Consider the following 25,631-nt stretch of genomic DNA (forward strand, 5'->3'; position numbering starts at 1 on the left):
CAACAGAAAGTCAAACGTTTTATGGCATGCATAGGCTCATGGGGCTCTGCACAAAAATGTACCTCTCCCTTTCACTCTTTCATGAAATTAGTAAACAACAAGGCCAGTAAAAGTCAAAATCCCATACAAAATCAAAACAGAGCAGAGGCCTATGGGCGAGGAGAAGTGGATGAACTTGTCATTCATTTTCCTGTCAATTTTCATACAAAATCTACTTTTTCTCTGCTATAAATTCACTCTGGGTGAACCACTTCCCCTGGCCTATGGACCAATGCACAAGTTCACTGATTTGACGTTTGAGCGGTGCCGAATTCACTCGTTCCCATGGTCACGTAAATAACACGGCACCGCTCAAACGTCAGATAGTGAACTCGTGCATCGGTCCATAGGCCAGGGGAAGTGCATCCACTTCTCCTCGCCCATAGGTCCATGCAAGCGTTTACTCGTTGACATTTGAGCGGTGCTGTGTTATTTACGTGGCCATGGAAACGAGTGAATTCGTTTCGTTTTTGTGTTTTACAACTCGATATCTTTTTCGCTTAAAATCAAATTAAAATATGTCAAACAATAATAAAGACATACATAAAAGCTTCCTGTTGATTTACATTAAACTTATTTCGTTCATTTTGTTAATTAAATCTTTTCAAATATTTTCACATTCTACTTCTTTTAGGGATGTAAATTGTGTAATAAAGAGTTTAAGCCGAAAATCAATTTTCGCCAACATGTGTTCGAGGTACACCCGGAAGTGCAGAATAGCAAAGAAACGACGGAACCATCATGTGCGTTCTGCCAGCAGATATTTGAAGACGCCGTCTTACGCCGTAAGCATTACAATAATCTGGAGTGCATCATGTTCATCGTATGCTGTTCCTGCGGAGAACGTTTCGAGGAACATACCACCTATGTCGATCACATCTATCAACATCATTTACCATCACAGCATACGGGACAAGACGAATACGGATACGAGCTGTTTGACCAGGATGGAAACTCATCGTCTTCCCATCTACGCAACCCTCAAAATTGTCCTGTTTGTAATAAGCAGTATAACAATGTAAGTTTACAATGTTTGACATTTAATTCAATTGACAAAAATTCGCACAACGTCGTTAAAAATCAAGAAAAAAGATATTTTTCGAAAAAGAAACTTGCTTTGGTGCGCAAAACGAGTAAGCTTTGCTTTTTGGCATTTGTTCCCCATCAGAAGCACCGCGCTGGTACTGTGTACGATGAGCGAGGTTTTTTGCGCATGTATTGTATGAAAAACAATAGCGCGAGTACTGAAGTAGTATATTAGTGAATTATGCAGCTTAATTCAAACCGCCATCGACACATATCTTTTAAATATATTTTTTATCGCTGTTTGCTAGAATGTGCTAAAACTAGATGCAAGCGGTTTGGTTGATTTAAAATGTTGGTCTCTTTACAAACCAGAAAAAATCAGCTTGCATAAAAGTCCAATTTTGATAACTCTTGCACCATTATGGACCAGATTTCGCTACTATCGAGTCAATTCGTACTAAAATCAATAAGTTTTTTAAATTTTGTACAATGTTTCGCATGAGCGTTAACTGGAGCACAAATAATTATTAAGTGACGCAATAGCTGATGCTGATTTCATTGAATTAGCAACAGAACCAATACTGCCAATCGATGTTCCTATTTATGCTTATTCTGCGCGGCGTGTGAGTCGAGAGAGTGGCTCTCACCTCGAGTGACGTGAGACGACTAATTTCAATCAAATGGGACCGAGTCGACAATTGACACCTCATTCGGCTCGTCTCACCTCACACGCCGCGCAGAATAACAGGTGTTGCAATTTTTATTATCATTCGCATTTTGTTGTTTTTGTTTCAGTACTACAATGTATTACGCCATATGGAATCGAAGCATCCAAACCAATTACCGCAGATTTATCAATGTTCTAAATGCGCAGAAGGATTTCCCAGGCAATCTGAGCTCAGAGATCACCTTCAAACTGCTCATGGGGAAAATATTACGAAGCAACAAAAGCAGCAAATTCCAACGACACAATTTCCCTGCAAGGATTGTGAGAAGACATTCACAACCCTTTCGGAATGGCTAGATCATCAAAGCGTTAATCACGCACGGTTCAATTGCCTAAAGTGTGACTTCAGCAGTGAAAATCGAGAAGCATTCACAGTACACTGTTTTATGGAGCACAGAAATTTCAACACAAGCGCTACAAAAGTTCAGCTGTACTCTTGCAGGCAATGTACCAACACGTACAGTTCGATTGATAGTTTACAAGAACACATCGAATCTAAGCACAACTCTGCGTCGAATGAACAAGGCAAGGGAAATCCATGCGTAAATGGAAATAAGCCAACGCTAAATGCTCCAGAGAATGATAAAATTGGAGATAAAACATCCGACAGCATACTCAATCCTGTTTTAAAAACTATCAATTGTGGTATATGTGGATTCGTTTTGACTGATTTCGAAGCCCTAAGGCAGCATATGAGTAAAATCCATGGTATGGACAAAAAGTTTTACTATTGCAATCAATGCACGGCAAAGTTCATGAACGATAAAGGCCTTCGTGTACATTTATTCAGAGTTCACGGTGTACGAGATGAGTCGATACCAACACCTGTAGTAAGCGCTGGGGCTTCATTATTAAAACCAATTCAGCAATCAACGGGACACCAGCTCACTCTTCCGCTGGTAACGATGAGTAGTGATCCGGATTCGAGCGAGCCTGATTCAAAAGGTTCATTGGAGTGCACTGTTTGCCACATCGTATATAAGAATGGCGAACAGCTGAAAATACATATGCAAACTGTTCATTCTACATCGGAAATGTAAGTAATCAATGCTATTGATGTTTTACCTCTTTTTATTTAGATTGATCGTGTTCGAAAAAAGAAACTACTGCTTAGTAGTGAGTCGTAGTGAGCCGGTTGAGCTGCATATGGGTATCTAGTAAATAAAATAAAAATGGAAGCTCATGCCCATAATGAGCAAATTTGATTGCGTCTATAACAGTATTTGGCTCGCTGTATTTGGGGAACCTAGTCCAATTCGGAACATCATTCATTTATTTCATTTAGTTATCATCTAAAGAGAGTGCATACAGAAAAGTAAACGCCTATCTCAATGCGTGGGAAATTTCTTGCAAGGAATGCTCAAGAAAAACATTTTTTTGCAATTTCTCATCGTAATAGGCTGTTTTTCATCAAGCCAATCTGTCATGAAACGGCCTACTTTCCTGCACTGAAGTATGCAGTGCGGGAATAGTCATTACCTAACTGAAACCAGTGCTGTAATGATTCATTACGCAACGCTTTCTCATTACGCAACTGTTTTGAGTTGCGTAATGAATCATAACACAACAATTTCTCAGAAATTGTAAAATGTTAGTGTATGCATTCCTATATACAGTTAAACCTCCATGAGTCGATGTTCCATTACTCGATATCGACTCATGGAATCATATTAAAAATTAAATTTCATGTTTACTATGATGGTCCCCTCAAACGGCTTTCCATAGCATTGCTGTTCCATGACTCGATATTTCCATGAGTCGATGGTCCCTTCAATATCGACTCATGGAGGGTTGACTGTAATTTCTGATACCCTCGAGTGGTCTTCTACGAAATTGCAAAAAATGTTGTACGTAACTCGTTGCAGAACTCGATTTTTACAGCACTCGTCGTAATTATCCTTTACGACTCGTGCTGTAAAAATCATCATTCTGCAACTTGTTCCGTAAACTACTATTCTTTGATCGCAGTACGCAGTTGAAAAGAAATGTCAGTTCAAATGGAGTTCACTGTAGAAAATTTCTTGACCATTTCTCGCGCAGAAATTTTTACTTTTCCTGAGTGGAACAGCATACCTAGCTTAAATAAATAACAATGAACCAACAATTTCACGCCACAATACTCGGTTCGTGGCCGCAACTCTCCATCCTTGGTTCTGCCCCACGCTCACCAAATCGATGCGCACTTGATCCGCCCACCTAGCTCGCTGCGCTCCACGCCTTATTGTACCAACCGGATCCGAAGCGAACACCATCTTTCCAGGGTTGCTGTTCGGCATTCTTGCAACGTGCTTTGCCCATCGTATTCTTCCAGCTTTGACCACGCCGTAAGGTTAGGCGAGCTCGTGGTTCATCCTACGCCGCCACACACTGTTTTTCTGCACACCGCCAAAGATCGTCCAAAGCACTCGACCTTCGAAGACTCCAAGTGCTTGCAGGTCCTCCGGACTATCGGTCTTATGAGCGTTTTGTACATGATACATTTGGTACGGGTGTGAACCTTTGTTGGCCGCAGTTTCTTTTAGAGGTCATAGTATGATGTGCCTCCGTATTTCACGACTAACGTTATTGTCAGTCGTCAGCAAGGATCCAAGGTAACACTGCTACCTAGGCGAGCCCGGTCGCGCTCAGCCTCACCAACTAGCATTTACTTTGTCTTGGTCGCATTCACCACCAGTCCAATTTTCTTTGCCTCGCGTTTCAGGCGGATGTACAGGTCTGCCACCTTTTCAAATGTTCGGCCGACAATGCCCATATTATCCGCGAAGCAAAAAAATTGACTGGGTCTCGTAAAAACCGTACCCAGGCTGTTAGGCCCAGCTCTCTGCATAACACCTTCAGCGCAATGTTGAACAACAGGCACGTAACTCCATCACCTTGTTGTAGGGAAAGTGTACCAGTTATGGACATAGTGGTTCCCTATTTGGCCATGTGCGAAATTCAGATAGCTTTCACATTTTTAATATTTTTGAATGTTTTAACATCAAGATATATCCTAAATCTTACTACTAAAACACAGAAAAACTTTTCAACATGTTGAAACATTCAAATTATCACGTATGACGAAATAGGGAACCACTATGGCCATAACTTGTACACCTACTCTAGTCCCCGGAGGGATCCAAACGAACTGCAATGTTCGCCTGAAACCTTCACACAATTTTACACGACTTCCATCGTTGCTCTTATCAATCTCGTGAGCTTCCCGAGAATGCTGTTCTCCTCCATGATTTTCCATAGCTATACGCGGTCGATACTATCGTATGCCGCCTTGAAATCGATGAAAAGGTGACGTGTTGGGACTTGGTATTCACGACATTTTTGGAGAATTTGTCGTACAGTAAAGATCTGGTCCGTTGTCGCTCGGCCGTCAACGAAGCCGTTTTGATAACTTCCCATGAACTCATTTACTACATGTGGCAGACGACGGAAGATGATCTGGAATAATATTTTGTGCAGAATGGAGTTCTAACAATCTAACTTGTCGCCTTACTTGTACATGGGGTTTATTACCCCTTCCTTCCACTCCTCCGGTAGCTGTTCTGTTTCCCAGATTATGTCCATCAGCCGGTGCAGACAAAGCCAGCCTCTTCGGGCCCATCTTTATGAGTTCTGCTCTGATACACTTTTTAACCAGCAGCTTGAATGGTGAATGGCATCCTTAACCTTCCTCAAAGTGGGGGCTGCTTGGTTTCCATCGCCCGCAGTACTGACGAAGGTATTTCCTCCATTGTCCCGATTCGAAGTCGAAGTGCTGTTTCCACCAGTGTTTGGATTTTGGTCCGAATAAGCCGATCGAACCATATTCACCATATTCGGAGAGTGTAACAGTTCGCGAACCATAACAGTTCGTGGCACATCGCATTCGGAGAGCCCTACACTCAAAATAATCCAAACGTCATTGTTACGTGAAAACATACGTGGTTATTTTCGCACTTTTCACGTAGCACTTACGTTAATAGGCCAGGAGAAGTGGATGAACTTGTCATTCATTTTCCTGTCAAATTTCATACAAAATCTACTTTTTCTCTGCTATAAATTCACTCTGTGAACCACTTCTCCTGGCCTATCATTGGTACCACTGAATGAACGCATAAACAAATAGAAGTCTGTTTCATCGAAGTTTCATGTAGCTGCTACGTGAATTTTCACGTAGCTTATACTGAGTGTTTCAATAGATCCTAGATGTATTTTTTTATTAAAAGTTATCGGAATATTTACATAAAACCCAATTCTGTTTTCCATAGGCTTCTGCAATTGAATAATTTTTCACTTAAAAAAATACACAAACTGAAGGAATAAAACTATTTATTGTGTTCAATCGAGCAACAACAGCCAGTAACAATTTCTCTAATATCCACTGAGTGACACGACGGTATACATGCTGATACGATTATATGAGAAAAAACGGAAGTTCCTCTCAAGTTTGCTAAGAGCCGTTCCATTAAAAAGTGTCCCGTTTTTTAAGTTTCGTCGGGTTTGGTGTTCAACGTTTCGTTAGCTATAATAAATATGATATAAGCTACGTAAAATTGATAGTCTCCGATTTCTAACACGTATTTACCTTGAAATCAATTTTAAATGAAGTCCAGCAGCTTCTGGCAAAACTAGCGGCCACCATCTTTAAATTTGCGTACAACAGAGGATGAACACGATATGCAGGTGATCAAAATGAATTCAAGTGCCTACGTGTTTTCCACGTAAGTGCGATTGGTAGCCACAGTAACAATCACCGGTACTCCATTTGGTGATTATCCATGTTCTAGTAATTATAACCTTAGTCAAGTGAAAAGCCTGCAAAATGAATTTGGAATGAGCTACACTCCCGTGCATAAGTTTGGGTTCACCTCCTAAAAAACATGCAAAATGTTCAGTCCATATCTCTGTGATTACACGTCCAATTCAAACTCTTTAAGCCGCATTCAAAAGGCAAAGAGTTATTCTTACGTCGTATGTATTTTTCCAAAAACATTCTTTGAACTTTGTATTCTAAATTTGTACTTAAAGTTATGACATTTAAAAAAAAACACGCTGAAAAAACATTACTAATTTCCTCAGCATTGGATCGACCAAAATTTAAAAACAAAGTGTCTTTAGAATTGTAATCTTATATTCTTTAAAGAGCTCTCATGAAATTTTTGCGGAAAAATCTGAAAAGTATTCAAAATCAATGAAACAGTAAGTCAAGTCATCGTGCAAAAGTTTGGGTTCACCCCTCAGTATGGTGTATCGTGCAAAAGTTTGGGTTCACCTGAACTTACTTAAATCTATGAAATCTCAAACCAACCATGTACGAGCCATTATTTTCGCTCGAAAAAGCTTTAAACTATTAAAATCGGTTGAAAAATGGCAGAGATATTGACAAAAATGATGTGCGTGTGGTTCAGGTGAACCCAAACTTTTGCACGATTTGCATCATACTGAGGGGTGAACCCAAACTTTTGCACGATGACTTGACTGACTGTTTCATTGATTTTGAATACTTTTCAGATTTTTCCGCAAAAATTTCATGAGTGCTCTTCAAAAAATATAAGATTACGATTCTAATGACACTTTGATTTGAAATTTTTGACGACCCAATGCTGAGAAAATTAGACATGATTTTTCAGAGTTTGTTTTTTGAAAAATGTCACAACTTCAAGTATAAATTTAGTATACAAAATTAAAAAAAAAGTTTTTGGAAAATACATACGAAGTAAGAATAACTCTTTGTCTTTCGAATGCGGCTTAAACAGTTTCAATTGGACGTGTAATCACAGAGATATGGACAGAACACTTTTGTATGTTTTTGACGGGGTGAACCCAAACTTTTGCACGGGAGTGTACGTGATTTTTCACGTAGCAATGACGTTTGGATTATTTTGCATACACTCAAACATTCACTCTCTCGTTTGGTACGTGGCACGGGAGCGTTCAAGAACAGCAACTCTCACAGACTGCAACAGTATCGAGCCAGTCGGGTGATTTATGTTTTACATAAAATTGGTAATAACTTTCATATTTTCTGGTAATGCAGCCTTTAACAACCTAATTATAATCTATTGGATCATCAAACACCCCTTTGGCTGTAAACATAGCACAGAAAATGGAAATTATTCGCCTCTGTTTCTTGATCAGAATGAGAGTGTGTCAGCGAATGTTACAAGTGTTGACACACAGTAATCGGCGCAAAACAGTGGGTGGGGTGTGTCTGTCTTGTTTTCGTTCATGGCTCGTTACTTTGAATGCAGGCGAATAAATGGGATGAAATTATGGCTCGTGTGTCAATGATCGTTAAAATTTCCAAAGCCTGGTTTCACTTTTCGAAGATGCTTCCATTCTTATCGCTGCACATCTCGGATCGCGGCACGAAGCCGTTGCGGGATGCGTTGAACTTCTGAAGGAACTTACGTGTTTCTTGAGATCGGCACAGCTGTTCCATCTCCTACAGGGTGCGTTTTTTTCTCCCGAAAGAGGCGGGTCTGCTGTTGCCGTTTCCGTCTATAACGTGCTACGTTCGGCCGGGTCCCTTGCTGCAGCATGACAGTCCGCGCTGCATTCTTCTCCTCCGGAATTTGCCTACATTCCTCGTCGAACCAATCGTTCCGTCGACTCCGTCCCACGTGCCCGACGTTGGTCTCAGTTGCACTGTCGCTGCGCGTATGCAGTTGCGACATCCGGTTGCTTAAGCCGCTCTAGGTCATACGTCATACGTTGTTAACGACGGAGAGTGTTGGGCGCAGTTTCACCATCACCTGATAGTGGTCAGAGTCGATGTTAGCGCCACGATAGGTCCTTAAATCAATTAGTCATAACCCGTTTTGTTCGTCAGCCGGTGGGCGCTGAACTTTCCAATAGTCGGTCTGAACTCCTCCTCCTGGCCAATAATATAAGACTGATTCAAAAAATAGTTTTTTCTCCACCCGCTCATTTGATTCTAGTTCAAATTCTGAGTGTCCTCACAAAATTTGAGCTCATTCGGATGAAAACTGAGACTGCGCAAGCCCATTAAAGCTTATATGGGAAAAGCAAGCAATTCATTCAATCGGTCATAGTGTTTGCCCATGTGCTCTTGCATCAGCTACAACTTTGCCGAAGACCGTTTTCAAATCGGACGTCTCAGTAATTAGTTATTGTGTTTTATCTAGTCACAAATTCTTCAACAGCGCTCATTTAACATCTGAACAGGCAACATTGATGTATCTGGTGCGAAAGATAGCATGCACAAATCATGGCTACTATGTTTTACTGAATATGTTCAGTGATGCCTGCAGAACAGCCCCATTATTATAGCCAAAATTTTACAACTCATACAAAAATCAATTACTAATTACTGGGGCGTCCGATTTAAAAACGGTCTTCGGCAAAGTTGTAGCTAATTATTATATATCACAGTATAAATGTAGCTCTAATCCCCAAGAGCACGTGAGCAAACACTATGACCAATTGAATGAATTGCTAGTTTTTCCAATAGTACCGTCGTTGGGGTGAGAATGGGTCAAAAAGGGATATGTACGATTTATTTATTGAATAACTATCGCAATTTAACTCCAATAAACTTCAAATTTGGTGTGTATGTACTTTGATGGTACATTAACAACAGTTTAAAAAAACCTAAGAAAAATATTTATTCACAGCGGCACCACAACTGAATGAAAAATGACCCAATCTCACCCCATAGAGGGGGTGACATTGGGTCACTGTAATTGAAATAACTTGTTTTTGAGAATATGATTACAAAACCATTCACAGCTGAAAAATATTGTTGGAATACGATGCAAACAAGATGAAAAGATATCTAAGATGTTTCACAGGTATGCTAAACCCACTTAAAAGAACGATTATACCAAAAAATAGTAGATTTATGAGAAAAAATATGTAAATCTAACATTTATCGTCAAGTTTACATAAATTTTCTTGTTTTTTTCTCTCAAATTGTCTTCAAAGTCTCATTTCCATTGCCATAAAGCCATTCAGTTTCCCCAAAGGTGTACTGAAACAGTGATTATTTTAAACCTTCGCAAACAGTTAAATTCCGGTGCGACATTCCACGATCACTACAATTCCGGCAGATGTTGACGTCATAATCCCAATATTTTAGCGATCCAACTCATTTGTACTTCCTTGAGATGTTTCTATAATGTGAAAATACTGATAAATAATTAAATTACAAAAAATAAATTCATTTGATAAAATTTTACGATGTTGCTGCGCACGAAACACAGTTGCTGGTTTGAGAAGTTGTCAAAATGCGTTGCATTGTTATTCAATGCACGGACTACTCAAGCAGACTTGTTTGATGTTTCAGAGATGCTGTATTTAGAAAGAATCAACACATCTTAATGAAAAATAAGAACACCCGGCACCGTAAAATGTCAAAAAAGTGGACTTGCAATTTCATTTACTATCGTTCTTGCTTGACCCAATCTCACCCCCATTTTTGATGTTTAGGACACCGTACCGAAAAAAAAAGAAATTTTTGTGGAAAAATCAAATAGATTCCGGAAAATACGTGTGAAGTGTAATGAAAAGACTCTCAACCTTCTACTTATATAACGATAGAGGTTTAAGTACATGCGTGATACTTTGCACAGGAGAAATTTAATGTTGTAAATTTTATCTAGTTTCAACATACAAGTTTATTGATATAGTAAACAAAAACTACTATTTCTAAAAATGTATATTGTGATGAATTACGTGTAATAATATGTTCCCTACCATATAAATTATAAATTTTAGTAATATCAGCGTTATTAGCTGAAATATTTCATAAATCATATTTTTCCGTTTTGACCCAATCTCACCCCCTAGACCCATTGTCACCCCCACCGACGGTAATTCCCATATAAACTTTAATGGGCCTGTGCAGTCTCAGTTTTCATTCGAATGAGCTCAAATTATGTGAGGACGCTCAGAATTTGATCTTGAATCAAATGAGCGATGTGGAACGAAAACGATTTTTTGAACAACTCTAATATACAGTGTATAAAAACAAGCAACACTAAATATGCAATAAAAAAAGTTTACATATTGTGGAAATGATTTCCACCAGAACCATATTGATGTTTCAGATTATTACCATTTATTTAGCATGTGTGGGCACCTTTCCACTTTATACCCTTTTTCATTGTTGTTAATTTTACAACAATGCTATAAGCACATCCTGAATTTTCTTTTATTACAGCTTAGTTGGATACTTGCTTAGAAGGGCAAGGTTAGTTTTTGCTAATGAATAATTAAAGTACATGCGTGAAGAACATTCTAGTCGAGCATAATATTGAACCTATAATAATTATTATACCGTGACATGCCCTATTACCGTGAGGTTAAAAAATCTCAAGTTTCAATCAATCAGAAAAAAAATAATGCAAGATTATTTTCAAGTTTTTTTTTATGTTGTATATAGTAGACCGTTTTATATAATTTGCACAAAAAATATGATTTGTACTACTTTGAAAATTTTAACCATAGTTACAGTTGCTGTTGTTAAACATACCATTGTTCCAAATACCGTGCATCTGACCCGGACTACCGGGTGACATTTTGAAACATCTCTCAATTAAACGAACAAAGCGCATCATAATTAAAACGTTTGTGTCAAACAACGTCTTGAGGTTTGTATGATTGAATTGTGGAATAAAATATATCATTTACTCAGCCATTTTGGAATTATAGCGAAGTATGCACTTCAACAGAAAAGTAATCGCCTATCTCGATGCGTGGGAAATTTCTTGCAAGAAATGCTCAAGAAAAGCATTTTTCTTCGATCGCAGTACGCAGTTGAAAAGAAATGTCAATTCAAATGGAGCTCACTGTAGAAAATTTCTTGACCATTTCTTGCGCAGAAATTTTTACTTTTCTTGAGCGGAACAGCATACTTAGCTTATAACTGAAACACGGTATTTGGAACTCAGGGGCAAGCGTGCCCTAATACCATGTGTTGGCACCAGGCGATCGAATTCCAACATTATTTTTGTTCTTTTGTATGTGCAACTTTAGTTAGAATTTGACATAGCTTCCTAAAGACTAGTTAATAAGGTAACGTTTGTATAAATAATTTAGAAAAATAAATGATTTCATTTATTTAGTTAACATCTACACAGATAACACTGAACCAACAATTTCACGCCACAATACTCGGTTCGTGGCCGCATCTCTCCATCCTCGGTTCTGCCCCACGCTCGCCAAATCGATACGCACTTGATCCGCCCACCTAGCTCGCTGCGCTCCACGCCTTCTTGTACCAACCGGATCCGAAGCGAACACCATCTTTGCAGGGTTGCTGTCCGGCATTCTTGCAACATGCCCTGCCCATCGTATCCTTTCAGCTTTGGCCACCTTCTGGATACTGGAATCGCCGTAAAGTTGGGCGAGCTCGTGGTTCATCCTTCGCCGCCACACACCGTTTTCCTGCACACCGCCGAAGATCGTCCTAAGCGCCCGACGTTCGAAGACTCTAAGTGCTTGCAGGTCCTCCTCGAGCATCGTCCACGTTTCATGCCCGTAGAGGACTACCGGCCTTATGAGCGTTTTGTACATGGTACATTTGGTGCGGGCGTGAATCTTTTTTGACCGCAGCTTCTTCTGGAGGCCATAGTAGGCCCGACTTCCACTGATGATGCGCCTCCGTATTTCACGGCTAACGTTATTGTCAGCCGTCAGCAAGGATCCAAGGTAGACGAACTCGTCGACCACCTCGAAAGTATCCCCGTCTATCGTAACACTGCTACCTAGGCGAGCCCTGTCGCGCTCGGCCCCACCAGCTAGCATGTACTTTGTCTTGGCCGCATTCACCACCAGTCCAACTTTTGCTGCCTCGCGTTTCAGGCGGGTGTACAGGTCTGCCACCTTTTCAAATGTTCGGCCGACAATGTCCATATCATCCGCGAAGCAAACAAATTGACTGGATCTCGTAAAAATCGTACCCCGGCTGTTAAGCCCGGCGCATAACACCTTCTAGCGTAATATTGAACAACAGGCACGAAAGCCCATCACCTTGTCGACTAAAACCTTACCTTCACAACTTGAAAAGTATAGTCCCAACAACATTTTAAAAATGGATGAAAAAGGTCTATTTTTCAAATGTGTGCCAAACAAAACATACTTTTTTAAAAATGGCAAATGTCGTGGTGGCAAACATTCTAAAGGGCGCATTACAGTTGTTGTTGCTACGAACATGGAGGTATCTGAAAAAATTATAAAGCCTGGTGGTGGAATTCCAAAAATGAATAATCATCGCATGTCAGTCCTTGATCTACTAAACAACTTTGTCCAAGATGGTTTTTCAATATTTAATCTGGATCGCGAGGTGTTTCATGTTGAACATGAAAAACCTAGGGTGTTATACAAAAGTACAACGCGCGACTACTCGCGTAACAGAAATTTGAGCGACGACCGGATGGTTAAAAAGTGCTAACGCACTAGGAACAACTCCATCCTATCTGACATTTCAGAAGGGACACGGAACACAAAACACACTCCAAATTTAAGTTTAGACCAAGAGGTGTGACAAAATTTCGAGAACAGAAATAAAGTTTTTTTGAACTTAAATCAACGACAAACACTTGAAAATTGAGTAAACATGTGATGCTGGCCTAAACATAAGCAATTGGTACTAAAATTGGAACAGGGTTTTAGGATCCCGATGACGGGAAAATCATCCGATATCGGTTCTGTATTGGTAATATCAGATCCGATATTGAATCAACATGACACCGATACCAATAAAACCTCATAGTGCACAGCCCTATGGCAGGGGTTTGTACGATGTTCAGTCAAAAATGGAATAGTAAGTGCAAATAATTTTTACTCATAGATCTATTGTAATCTGAATCATATTCTCAAACTTCACTAACATTTGAAGGGTACAAATAAAGCTAATAAAAAGATACAGGACTTTAATTTTTTCAAGTTTAATTCGTTGCAGTCCTTAATAGTCATTATTCATAGAAAATATTTAAAAACTTCAATAACTATTAAGCAAAAAAATGCTTTGATATGGTATCACTTTGTTATATAAGAATTTTAGGAACGTTTGTTAATGATTGTTTAGTCATATTAAATAAGTTATTCTAACTATTTATGTATTTTAGAGTGTTTCTTAATCCTTGAATTATATAGCAAACTTGGGGACGGATCTGGTGTAGTGGTTAGAACACATGCCTCTCACGCCGAGGACGAAAATGTTATAGTGACGACTTCCTTCGGAAGGGAAGAAAAGCCGTTGGTCCCGAGATGAACTAGCCCAGGGTTAATAAAGATAAAAAAATATATAGCAAAACCTGGGAATATATGAGAAACTCATTTCTGGAAACGAGTAGACCCCCTGTGCAGGTACTGCCTATAGTAATCATGTCCTACAGAAACTGTGTCATGCGGCTATTTGCCCGAATCTACAATTACCTTGAATGACATTGATCCGTGATATTAGAATTCGGGGTATGGGTCGTTCTGGGATATGGATTTCGGCGTAATGTGGTAGAATCTCTGCTCCAGAGCCGTAGAACAACTATATAAAACTGGCGTTAAAAGATTTGATGGATATTTTGTCTTGGTAATAACGGTAAATGAAAATTCGTTGAAAAAACATAGTATCAGTGCACCAGTATCCGCTCATGTCCCTATTTCCGCTCACTAATGAAAAAAAAAAGATTTTCCAGGTTAAACACCAACATTTTTTGCTCGGATATATTCTAGCAATATTAACCTTCTAATACCCAACCCCGCCTTCAGACGGGGCCCCGCAAGGTACACTTTGCAATTTTGTGTAGCTCGGAAATCAAAATGATTTTATTTTTGGCTTAAACCTCGGCTCATAATACGCATATAAGGGAAGTTTTTTATGACTTTTGAAACTTTTTTGTATTTTTGAAGAATGTTTGAAAAATTGTATTCTTATATAACCTACAAATGCCTGGGGTTAATTTAACGTGTAATATAAAAAATCGTATCTCTAATATTTTTCTACAATCAATCTATCACAGAAGAAGAGCCTGATGGTATTGAAATAATGTCAAACCTGTTTTTCGTTAGTTACACGGAAAATAAAATATACTCCAGAAAAAAAATAAAAAAATTATATTTTCGAAAGTACCGTAAAAATGTGATTTTTTATTATTGCCAAAAATCAGTAATCAGGAGAGGTTTCAAAAAAAAAAATGAAAAAGGATAGGGACGTTCAAAACTAAAAATTATAAAAATCAAAAATAGAAATTCATAAATTTGCAAATAAAAATAAATCATTGCCCAAAACGTGTTTAGAACGATTTTAGATAACGAAACATGATATTTAGATCGAAAATAAAAATTGGGGTATTAGAGGGTTAACAGGGTTCAGTTAGAGTCCGTGGCTACAAAGCAAAGCCATGCTGAAGGTGTCTGGGTTCGATTCCCGGTCGGTCCAGGATCTTTTCGTTATGGGAAATTTCCTCGACTTCCCTGGGCATAGATTATCATCGCACCCTGCCACACCGATACACGAATGCGAAAATGGCATCGCTGGCAAAGAAAGCTCTCAGTTAATAACTATGGAAGTGCTCATAAGAACACTAAGCTGAGTAGCCGGCTATGTCCCAGTGGGGCGTTAATGCCAAGAAGAAGAAAAACAACTTTCAAATGAAGACGTCTGACATTTTTTTCATTTGATAAAATAATTCTTTATATATATATTAAAAACACAAGACCTCGTGAGCGGTTATTGGGTCACTATAGGTATTTTTGTGTGTTCCAATAGCCGCTCATGCAAAAATTATACAAAATTTTAAAGAAATGTCGATTTTAGTATACAGCCTTCTTTATTGCAGTAGAAGCTAAGATTTGAACATAAAAAATATTGAGCCAAATAACACTTAGATGCAATAACAAATGCAATTAAATATTTTTTTTTATAAAAGTTTTTCAAATTCTCTTTATTTTGCCGCTGATTGAATATACTTGGATCTACATTGTGACATAAAATAATAATACATAACATAAAATATAATAAACATTTGACCACATAGCTTCCATTCTTCTTCTTGGCTTCTAACGTCCTCACTGGGACAGAGCCTGCTTCTCAGTTTAGTGTTCATATGAGCACTTCCCCTTTAACTGAGAGCTTTCTTTGCCAAAGTTGCCATTTTCGCATTCGTATATCGTATGGTAAATACGATGATACTATATGCCCTGGGAAATCAAGGAAATTTCCATTACGAAAAGATCCCGGACCGACCGGGAATCGAACCCAGACACCTTCAGCATGGCTTTGCTTTGTAGCCGCGGACTCTAATCACTTGGCTAGGGAAGGCCCCAAATGAGTCCCTTAAATGAGTGGAATCTGATGCACTGATGGTATATGTTTGATAGTTGAAAAAAAAAGTTTGATATAAATCTTGTACAGTCGAATTTCGTTCGTTGCACTACGTTTAATTGCACTTCGTTTTAATTGGGCTCCCGTTAAGTGGGCTATAGCCCACCTAAAACGAAGGCAAGCGTCACTTTCTGACATAAACCGCAATTTGTCAATGTTGGTAGCCCTGAATTTCTATTGTAATCGGTGTTTTGACAGCTCAAAACTTAGCCCGATTAGTGAAAGTCTTTCACTAATCGGGCCACGGGTTTAGTGCAACGAACGAAAGTTGACTGTAGTTATGTTTGAACAAATTATGTAAATAAAAAAATCGTGCCGAAAACCGAAGTAGATTTATTTTTTTGTTTCTCTTTCAATCATTTCAGGGTTCGAACTGGAGAGGACACTACTCCACTTGATACTTCATACATATATTCTGCTAATCAACCTTATCTTTGGTTTCAATGTCGGTACTGTACCGAAAGCTTCAACACTAGCAAAAGACTGACAATCCACATGAACACGCATGAAGAGCACGACAGAAGCGATCACTCATGTAAAGACTGCGGTGGTATCTATAGTACAAAAAAATCATTATGGGTTCACCGTTATAAAAAACATCCTAAAATATCGGATGCATCACCATGTGAACTCTGTTCGCGAGTATTCTTCGACAAAACGGAACTGTTCTACCACACAAGTCAGGTACACAGTAATACCACGTCTAACGGTGGCTCAAACGGCGAGCAGTTTCATGAAATGCAATGTGCCAGCGATGCATTGTTCTCAATGTTGGACACTTCCAGTAGTACAAGCAATGATCAAGCTCGTTCTTCGAATCGGAAACCAGATGATACAGTTTATCAGTGTGATATGTGTCCAAAAACATTTCATATCTTGAATGCCCTTCAAGTACATAGAGGTTGGCACTTCAGATCGCCAGATGGAAGAAAAGTTCGCGATCCAAACGATATTTGGCAGCCTGATCAGCTGCCACCAAGCAAGATGAAAAGGATGTCTCATACAAATCGAGCTTCAACGACCATCATGTCGATTCCAGTTACGAGTGGTAATTATATCTCACATTACATCGATTACTTTTAAGGTTTTGTTTTTGATTACGGATAACAGTAGCGTGGATGTACCCTTAGTAGACCGTCCCTTATAGTCGCACTAGCTGGCTATTTTTTTTTTATTTTTTTTCTGCAAGGGGGGGATCTGCAACCTGATCCCTGAGAAGATAACTCAGGGAGTGAGGATGCCATACCACCAACGACTCGCTGAAACCAGCCCATGCTCTGCATTGAAGTGTACAGTACCCAGGTTAGAAGCAGTATATGCGCTGTTCAACGGTTTTCCAGTGCCAACTAGCATCATAAAACATTTTTTCAAGTTCTTTTCTTCAAGTTCCTAAATAAGCCATACAGTAGTATATGACGCTAGTACAGTGCTGTGTCTGTAAGCCAAATGCAACGGTTGTCCAAACTGTTGCAAGTTTTGGAGTACCTACCTGACGTTTATACCGGATTGGAACTTACCTCATCCAAACAAAGCAATAATAAACGATGGCGGAATTGAGCATTAAGGTGAAGATAAAACGAAGCCAAACCTCAAATTTTCAAGAACACAAATCTGGAAAACCATACATATGTTTGAGCTAAAAACTTAATCGACTTGTCACTAGCTGGTGGTTACCAATGGACTACCTGCTTTGCTCTTGTTCACAGTTGATCAGCAGAAGTTTTCTCATTTTATTTTGTATGGGGAAAAGCATCTAACTTCAAACATCTCGTGAATGAAAGCTTTAATCGAAAAAATATTTGGTAGGCGTGATAGCCATCATCATCACGCACAACCGGTACCAAATATTTTTTCGAAAATAGCTCCCAATTTTGAGAAATAATTCGTTAGATGCATTTCGCCATACAAATATTTTTCGGTTTACCTTTTAGCGATTTTTCGTGCATAGACACTAGCGCAAGTGCGTTACGGTGTGGCGAGTAGCGAATCAGGGCATGCATGTAACTCATTGTAACCCATTGCAACATAACCATAACATGGCCTGATTCGCTACTCACCGCACAGTAACGCACATGCGCTAGTGTCTATGCACGAAAAATCGCTAAAAGGTAAGGCGAAACATTTTTGTATGGCGAAATGCATCTAACAAATTATTTCTCAAAATTGGGAACTATTTTCGAAAAAAAAATTTGGTACCGGTTGTACGTAATTCTCCATATAAAATAAAACGAGATAACTTCTGCTGATAAACTGTGGACAAGAGCAAAGCAGGTAATCAAATTTTCAGCTTAAACGGGTGTTCGGTTCTCCAGATTTGTGCTCTTGAAAATTTGAAATTTGGCTTCGATTCATCTTCACCTTAATGCTCACAAAATAAGAAGCGCTGTTGTTCTTATGTTTAATAGATTCCTAATAAAATAGATCAACATTTCTGTAGTGCCTTTTTTGGGATATTTCTACCTCAAATATGATTAAAAAGAAAGACAAAACAAGACAGCTTTTCAATGAATAGATTTTGCTTCTGCTGTACCATGATTTTGTTCACGAAATTCACACGGAGCTAGCACAAATCTATGAATTACGAAGAAATTTAGTTTGCTATCATTTATTTGGAACTAACTAATATGTAATTGGGTTCAAGGGCTTTTTAGGATTCGCGTAATCTGCAATCCAGACAGAGGCGTCGCGTGCCTCACCACCTGTTCAACATGAAATATTCTCCATAAAACTTATCAAAAATGACAAAAGTATCAATGTGTGCAATATGCATTTAGTATGATAATTGCAGGCTGCAGCGATCGTTTGGTCATGATTGTGTAACATGTTGCGATAATCCACCTCGCGGTGTATCACTTCGCGGTGTACCATTTCGCTGTCAGTACCATTTTGCGGTGTACCGTTTAGCGGTTTGTACCGAGATGTCTCATCTATCTTAACAGTGCAATTTTAAAGACTGGCTGTGTTCAAAAGAAGGGTAAATGACCGATGAAAATGTCATTAGTAATAATGTCATAAATTTCAAGTGCAACTCGTAGGAAAAACCTAGACAGCGAAATGGTACTACAATGCGGATTCGCTCGTTGGAGGTCCGCTACATGGCATACCTCGATGATTGGATGTTCGCTGATTGGGAAAAATCCAACTAAAAAGCACTCGAATGTCGAGAGAAGATGTCAAACTGACTTTGGTGTCTGAGTACCGTCGCATTGAAGTCTCTATATATAGTACAAATGTGTATGTATATGTGCGTTTGAAAAATTCCGGGGGCTGTTGTATGCTCAGCCGGCAAACCGACCAGCCTACCTCGAGTATGCCCAAGTTCTTCGCTTTATTTGCCTCTGCAATCGACAACCTGATGGCCGCCACCTGGGTGCTATGCGGGTTCTTTCTTAGGTGGGTGGCCTTACTGGCTACGTTGATGTCGCACTACTCTTTGAGAGGCAGCCGAGACCTCCACTACATCGGTGACCTCATCCAGATTTTTACACTGGAGAGTAGCTTTTGCATTCAGCGATCTTACATCAACCTCGTCACCAATTACTTCCTGTGCATGTTGCTTAGAGACTGTACCCTTTTGCTTGGCGTCATTCTTTAAGACTAGGATCATTTCACCAATCCTAGTCCGTCTCATGCTCCGCACATCTGCGCCCAATGGCGATAACTTCTCCGTGCTTCGCATCGCCTTCAGAACCTCGGCGAATTTCGCTTCCTCCGTTTTGATAACGAGGGCTGCGCCCACGGTTGATAACGAGGGCTGCGCCCATCGGTTTCATCACTGATTGATGACGAAAAATTGAAAAAAAAAATTCAGTGCGTAAAAGATCGTCATTTTCTTTGTCTTCAATGACTGACAAGGAGACCACGACGAAACAAAGCCGCAAAAAGTCCACGAGTAATATTTTTCGTCACTCTTCCCGTCACCCCTCCGCACTGAACCAACATAAGCTTCTAATCGTCACCGAGCGCACAATTGCAGACAAAGAGAGTCTGAGCTACGTACTACTAGTCAACACGGTGTTTTGTGTTAGCAACTGGGCAAGCACGTTTTCGAGACATCTTGTAGCCCTGCCGGTAGGCGCGTGCTACCGATAATTTAAAGGTTTTTTGTTCAAGTCCGGAAGCGCGCTGATTTTTTTTTTACGAGTTCCTTTTTTGGTCGGCTTTTCAATTGGCACCGATTAGTTGTCTGCCTTTCCATTCAAGCTGAACATGTTCATCGAAAACACAGACAGAGAGAAACGGCAAAGATTTTTCGTCGCGACGAGGTGCTGGGTTGCTGGTAGTTGGGCGTCGTTGGATGCGCTGAGCTGAGGTAGTGACGAAAACTTTTTATTTTTCGTCACCGTCACTGAAAGTCTGTCGAATCCGGCGACTAATAACAACCCTGGCTGCGCCTAAATTCCTACGTTTCGCTGTTTTCGGTTGAGCATTCTCCTTGGGCTCCCTTTTCGGTTTCTTCTGTTGTTTCTCATTTCTAAGACACGGGTTGCTGTTGCCTTACGCCCGTAGTTCCTGTGGATGCACTGCCTGGTTCGGGCTATCCCGTGGCTCTTTTTTCTTGGCCTTAGGCTTGAGGTTGGCTTCTCCTCTATTGCCATGTTCTGTTGATCGCGGACATGGGCTCATGTCAGCTTTTCCGCTCTGAGGACGGCTGCGTAGGTCATTTTCCCTTAGCAACATTCGTCTTTTCGCCACTTATTTATCCTCAGATGGCGACACGACTTAGTGTATCTTTTGCCTTCTAACTTGCCAAGTTGTGCCTTGGCTTTCTCGTAGTCCTGCTTTGCAGCTAGTACTGATTGTCGCAAATTCAGTAGACTTGTTTTCAAGTCTTTGCTTTTGCTCTTAACAAACTCGATGATGACATCGAGTTGCTAAGCAGCTACCTGCATTCTCGGGAGGTACTCCCTGCTACGATTCATGGCCATCGATCGCCTCACATGTTGCACTAGAGCGGCCAGTGCCTGCCGTTATAACAGTGTATAATAGGCACTGTTCTCACTTAAGTTGATGTTGATGTCGCCTCCTTTCTTGGCGGGTACCTTAGCTGGTTACTGATGGGTCCAGAAGCCTCTCGTTCACAGTACGTTAGTTGTTCGTTTTGATGAATCATCTCTTATGGGTCCCCCTAAGAGCCGCTATCCATTTCCGCTGGAATAGTTGCCTTTGTGATCCCATGGTTATCTATGCAAGCAGGGAGGTCATGCTAGGGTTGACATAGTCATTCAAGGGGTACTACGTTCAGAGCCGGATCGGCGCAAGTCAGGTAATGGTATCTACGCTTACTCCCGCATAGTTGGGACAACCAGGCGATTTGGAATGTATTCTAAGGTCTGCCACGGTTTTACGGGACGAGGGCATCCTGCGCCATCTGCCACTCGCTGTTTCAGGCCATTGTCACCCGTAGGGAGGATGTTGTTAATCTCAACGCATAATATCCAGTACATACACTCCCGTGCAAAAGTTTGGGTTCACCCCAAGGGGCAAGACAGTGTTCAAAGCAGAGTGAATCTGGAGCAGTTCAGAGTAACTCTGAGCAACTCTGAGGAATTTGCGAATGAAACAGCGTAAAATAATAAAGATGAAAAGTTGTGAAGTGATTTCAAATTCAAAGTGAGTAAATCCACATTTTTATGTTTTTGATTTTCCTTAATTTATTATAGTTCAATTTTTCTTAGGGAATATTCCTGAGCTGCACACAGCAATGGATCCAGCGTGGAAGACATGCCTTTTGCAACAAACAAACGGTTATCCTGCTGCTTCTACGCATACGCTATGACAAGTCTGGAGGTTGAACCAAATCAGAATTAAAAGCCAAGTAAGACACGAGACCGATCGACCTGAAGGAAAAAACTACTAATGAGGTGAATTTCCAGTGCCGGGAGAAAAATGCCGGATGCTGCAGTTTACAATTCGCGTAAGAAGCAGGATCTATTTCCTATCGGAGATTTTACTCAGTTTCGATGACGAGTCTATATTCGAATATTTTGTATTTACACCTATTAAATAAAATATGAATCGAAAACAGTTTTTATGTTTTTTTTTTATTATCGTTATGGAGCTCATAATGGAGGAGATTCGAACTGAAAGATCATTCATTATAACGTCGTGTCATAGATTTTATTAAAACGCACTTTAGACTACACCAATGACAAAACTCCATTCAGGATGATTTATGATACACTCTTCTGATTTATGATACACTCTTCTGATGTACTCTTCTCGAACAGTCGTTTTGTTCAACGGAGCAAACGCATTGTCCTGCCTGAAAAATTCTGGCGGTTCGGCTACATCGACTGTGCGCAATCAATTCATATATAATTGTACCGTAAACCTCAGCATACGTGTAACGACCAAAAAAATGGTACACATTAGATCAACTTAATCGTCGATCGAAAGTAAACAGTCAATTTGAAGAGTGATAGCTCTCGGCAGAATTTAATTTGGTATGATTATGCCTGAGGCAAACTGAAGCATGCTGAGCAATCCTTAGTAACTCTCGTGTTTTCTGAGTTATACTCGTTTAGAACTTCCCACCATCTTTTACCTTGGGATCACCCAGAAAAATCTGTAGCCTGAGCAAATTTGATGAGTTATGAGTAACTCTGGTGCAAATATTCACTCATGTTGAATCTGTCTTGCCCCTTGGTTCACCCCCTCAAAAACATACAAAAGTGTTCAGTCCATATCTCTGTGATTACGCGTCCAATTGAAACACTCATAGCCGCATTCGAAAGGCAAAGGGTTATTCTTACTTCGTATGTATTTTAACAATATTATTTTTTGAATTTTGTATACACAATTTTTATTTAAAGTTGACATTTTTTGAAAAACACACTGAAAAAACATAGCTAATTTCCTCAGCATTGTATCGACCAAAATTTTAAAACAAGGTGTCATTAGAATCGTAATCTTATATTCTTTGAAGAGCACTCACGATTTTTTTGCAGACAAATCTGAAAGCTATTCAAAATCCATGAAACAGTCATTCAAGTCATTGTGTAAAAGTTTGGGTTCACCCCTCAGTAAGATGCAAATCGTGCAAAAGTTTGGGTTCACCTAAGCCGCACGCAAATCATTTTTGTCAATATATCTGCCATTTTTCAACCAATTTGAATAATTCATAGCTTTTTCAAAGGCAAATAAAGGCGCGTACATGATTGGTTTGAGATTTCACAGATTTTTCTTGTTTTAAGTAATTTTAGGTGAACCCAAACTTTTGCACGATGACTTGAACGACTTTTTCTTTGATTTTTAATAGTTTTCAGATTTTTCCGCAAAAATTTCGTGAGTGCTCTTCAAAGAACATAAGATTACGATTCTAATGACACCTTGTTTTAAAATTTTGATCGATTTAATGCTGAAGAAATTAGCTATGTTTTTTTAATGTCCCAACTTTAAGTAAAAATTTAATATACAAAATTCAAAAAATGTTTTTGGAAAAACAAATAGGAAGTAAGAATAACTCTTTGCCTTTTGAATGCGGCTTAGAGAGTTTCAATTGGACGTGTAATCCCAGAGATATGGATTGAACACTTTTTTATGATTTTTGGAGGGTGAACCCAAACTTATGCACCGGAGTGTATACCGTTACTTATCCTTAGTCGTGCGCTGTCAGTCCTGCGGGGTCCGTTAAGCTCCTGGATTTTCGACTTTGCTTCTCAGGTATGGTCTTAAAAATAAGCATTCGCTTAATGTGTCCATTAAGCCTAAATGTGACTCGGGACATCTTCCATGTGATCCACAATATCGAATGCCAATACACCTTGCAATTATTTAATAAATGTAAACTAATAATTATTTCAATACGCAACAATGATCTATTTATATAATTTTTAGGTTCTTCTACAGAAAAAAACTTACCGACATGTCCATATTGTTACTCTACTTTTGCAACTGGCAATAATTTGAAACGACACATCGTTGAGGTGCACAAACGAAATGATTCGAAAAACTTGGCTCAAGATAGCCCTTCAATAACGTACGAAATGGTGACACCATCGTTTATTGAAAAGTTTCGAGAGTGCACAGCCTGTACACTGAAATTCAATACCGTGCCAGAATGGATTGACCACAAACTAAGCCATGCCCGAGTTCAGAAACCTTCACAGACATTTGAGTGGAGTTGCGAGATTTGTGCAAAAGCATTTACAAGAAAGGAACGTTTGTTACAACATATGATTTCTCATCTTAACGAAAAAGAGCACGAAAGTGGTACTTCTACAGGTATTAGCACCGAAGATTCAAAGCACCACGTAAACGGTGAAAGTAATGTAGCAAGTAATCTCGATAAATCGCAGCAACAAGTAACTTCGTCCGTTGAAATTAAAATGGAAGATGATGAGTAAGTATCAATAGGGTAATTCTGCTATTGTCGAACGGCTAAAAATCTAGCCTATTGTTGAATATTCCGTGTATTTCTTATGGCGGGTTCGGCAATTAGCGAACATTTCAGCATTCAACAATTGGCGAATTAACGTAATTAGTCAAACAAATATCATTATCTTAGTTGATGATTGTACTCTTTTTGCAGGGTTGAAGATGGAGATGATGACCAACACGTCGTTGGAGCTGAAATTCTTGACAATGAAGATGACGACGATGACGAAGATGAAGACCCGAATGATAGCAATGATTCAAATGATGAGGACGAATCAGAAAACGATACTGAAATTGATGACACTAAACAGACAAAACAATATTTTTGTGAATTATGTCAAGTCCCGTTTGGCTCAGCGGAATTGCTGAGACAACACGTTTCAGAACATTTCCTTAATGGAGGGCTAGGAGGTAACATTCAGTTATCACTCAGAACATCAACGGAGTCTACTAGTTCCAGTAGCAGTAGCGATAGCAGTAGTTCATCTAGTAAACGACAAAGCAGCAGTGACGCGGTTGACTCAACAGAGATTAAACAAGAGCCAACCTGATAAAGCTTTATTTTTAATTTGGTTTGCCCGGAAGCCAGACATTTCACAAGTACAACAGCCACGACATGACAATTAAATCTTTTCGAAACTCTTTGGTGTTGTAAGCATAAATACTTAAATAATTGCTATTATACATGTGTCCATGTACTACTCGATCGAAATCAGCATTTAACTTCTCGCAGAGTAATAACCATTAGTATTGATAGCTTCTGTATTTTACTCAATAAATAATAACACAAACATATACTATTATTTCGTTCATTTGCTGATGACTGCTTTTTGCCATAGGAGACAAGGGCCATTTTTTTTCTCCATCTGTAGAACCTTTTAACCACTGTTTCCATTATTTATGAATATTGTGATAAGGGCCATAATGAATTTCATAATAATTAATGCCTACGCTCAATTCAGCCTTGAAAATAATTTCATGGAAACTTGTGCATATTGTGGTATTTGTATCACATGTCTTTCCCAGCCCCACGGAAGAGTCCTGTACGCTCGGACACTTTTGATTTAAATTTATTATTCAAAAAGATTAGTTGGCGTTGATTTTATTATTATTTGGAAAATATACGATAAAACAAGC

General features: G+C 39.4%; 1 protein-coding gene across 1 annotated transcript in view; it reads left to right on the forward strand.

Moving 5' to 3' along the window:
* LOC5575469 (zinc finger protein hangover) overlaps positions 1–25,289 on the forward strand; it is a 63,036-nt gene extending 37,747 nt beyond the window's left edge. The window contains exons 6-10 of the mRNA XM_021851715.1: positions 674–1,057; positions 1,861–2,828; positions 16,481–17,163; positions 23,955–24,459; positions 24,649–25,289. Of these exons, the coding sequence (XP_021707407.1) occupies positions 674–1,057; positions 1,861–2,828; positions 16,481–17,163; positions 23,955–24,459; positions 24,649–25,045 (2,937 nt within the window). The 3' untranslated portion in view covers positions 25,046–25,289. The remainder of the gene's footprint in view (positions 1–673; positions 1,058–1,860; positions 2,829–16,480; positions 17,164–23,954; positions 24,460–24,648) is intronic.
* The last annotated feature ends 342 nt before the right edge of the window (positions 25,290–25,631 follow it).

The sequence above is a fragment of the Aedes aegypti genome, chromosome 1 (assembly GCF_002204515.2).
Source record: "Aedes aegypti strain LVP_AGWG chromosome 1, AaegL5.0 Primary Assembly, whole genome shotgun sequence".
Lineage (NCBI taxonomy): Eukaryota > Metazoa > Arthropoda > Insecta > Diptera > Culicidae > Aedes > Aedes aegypti.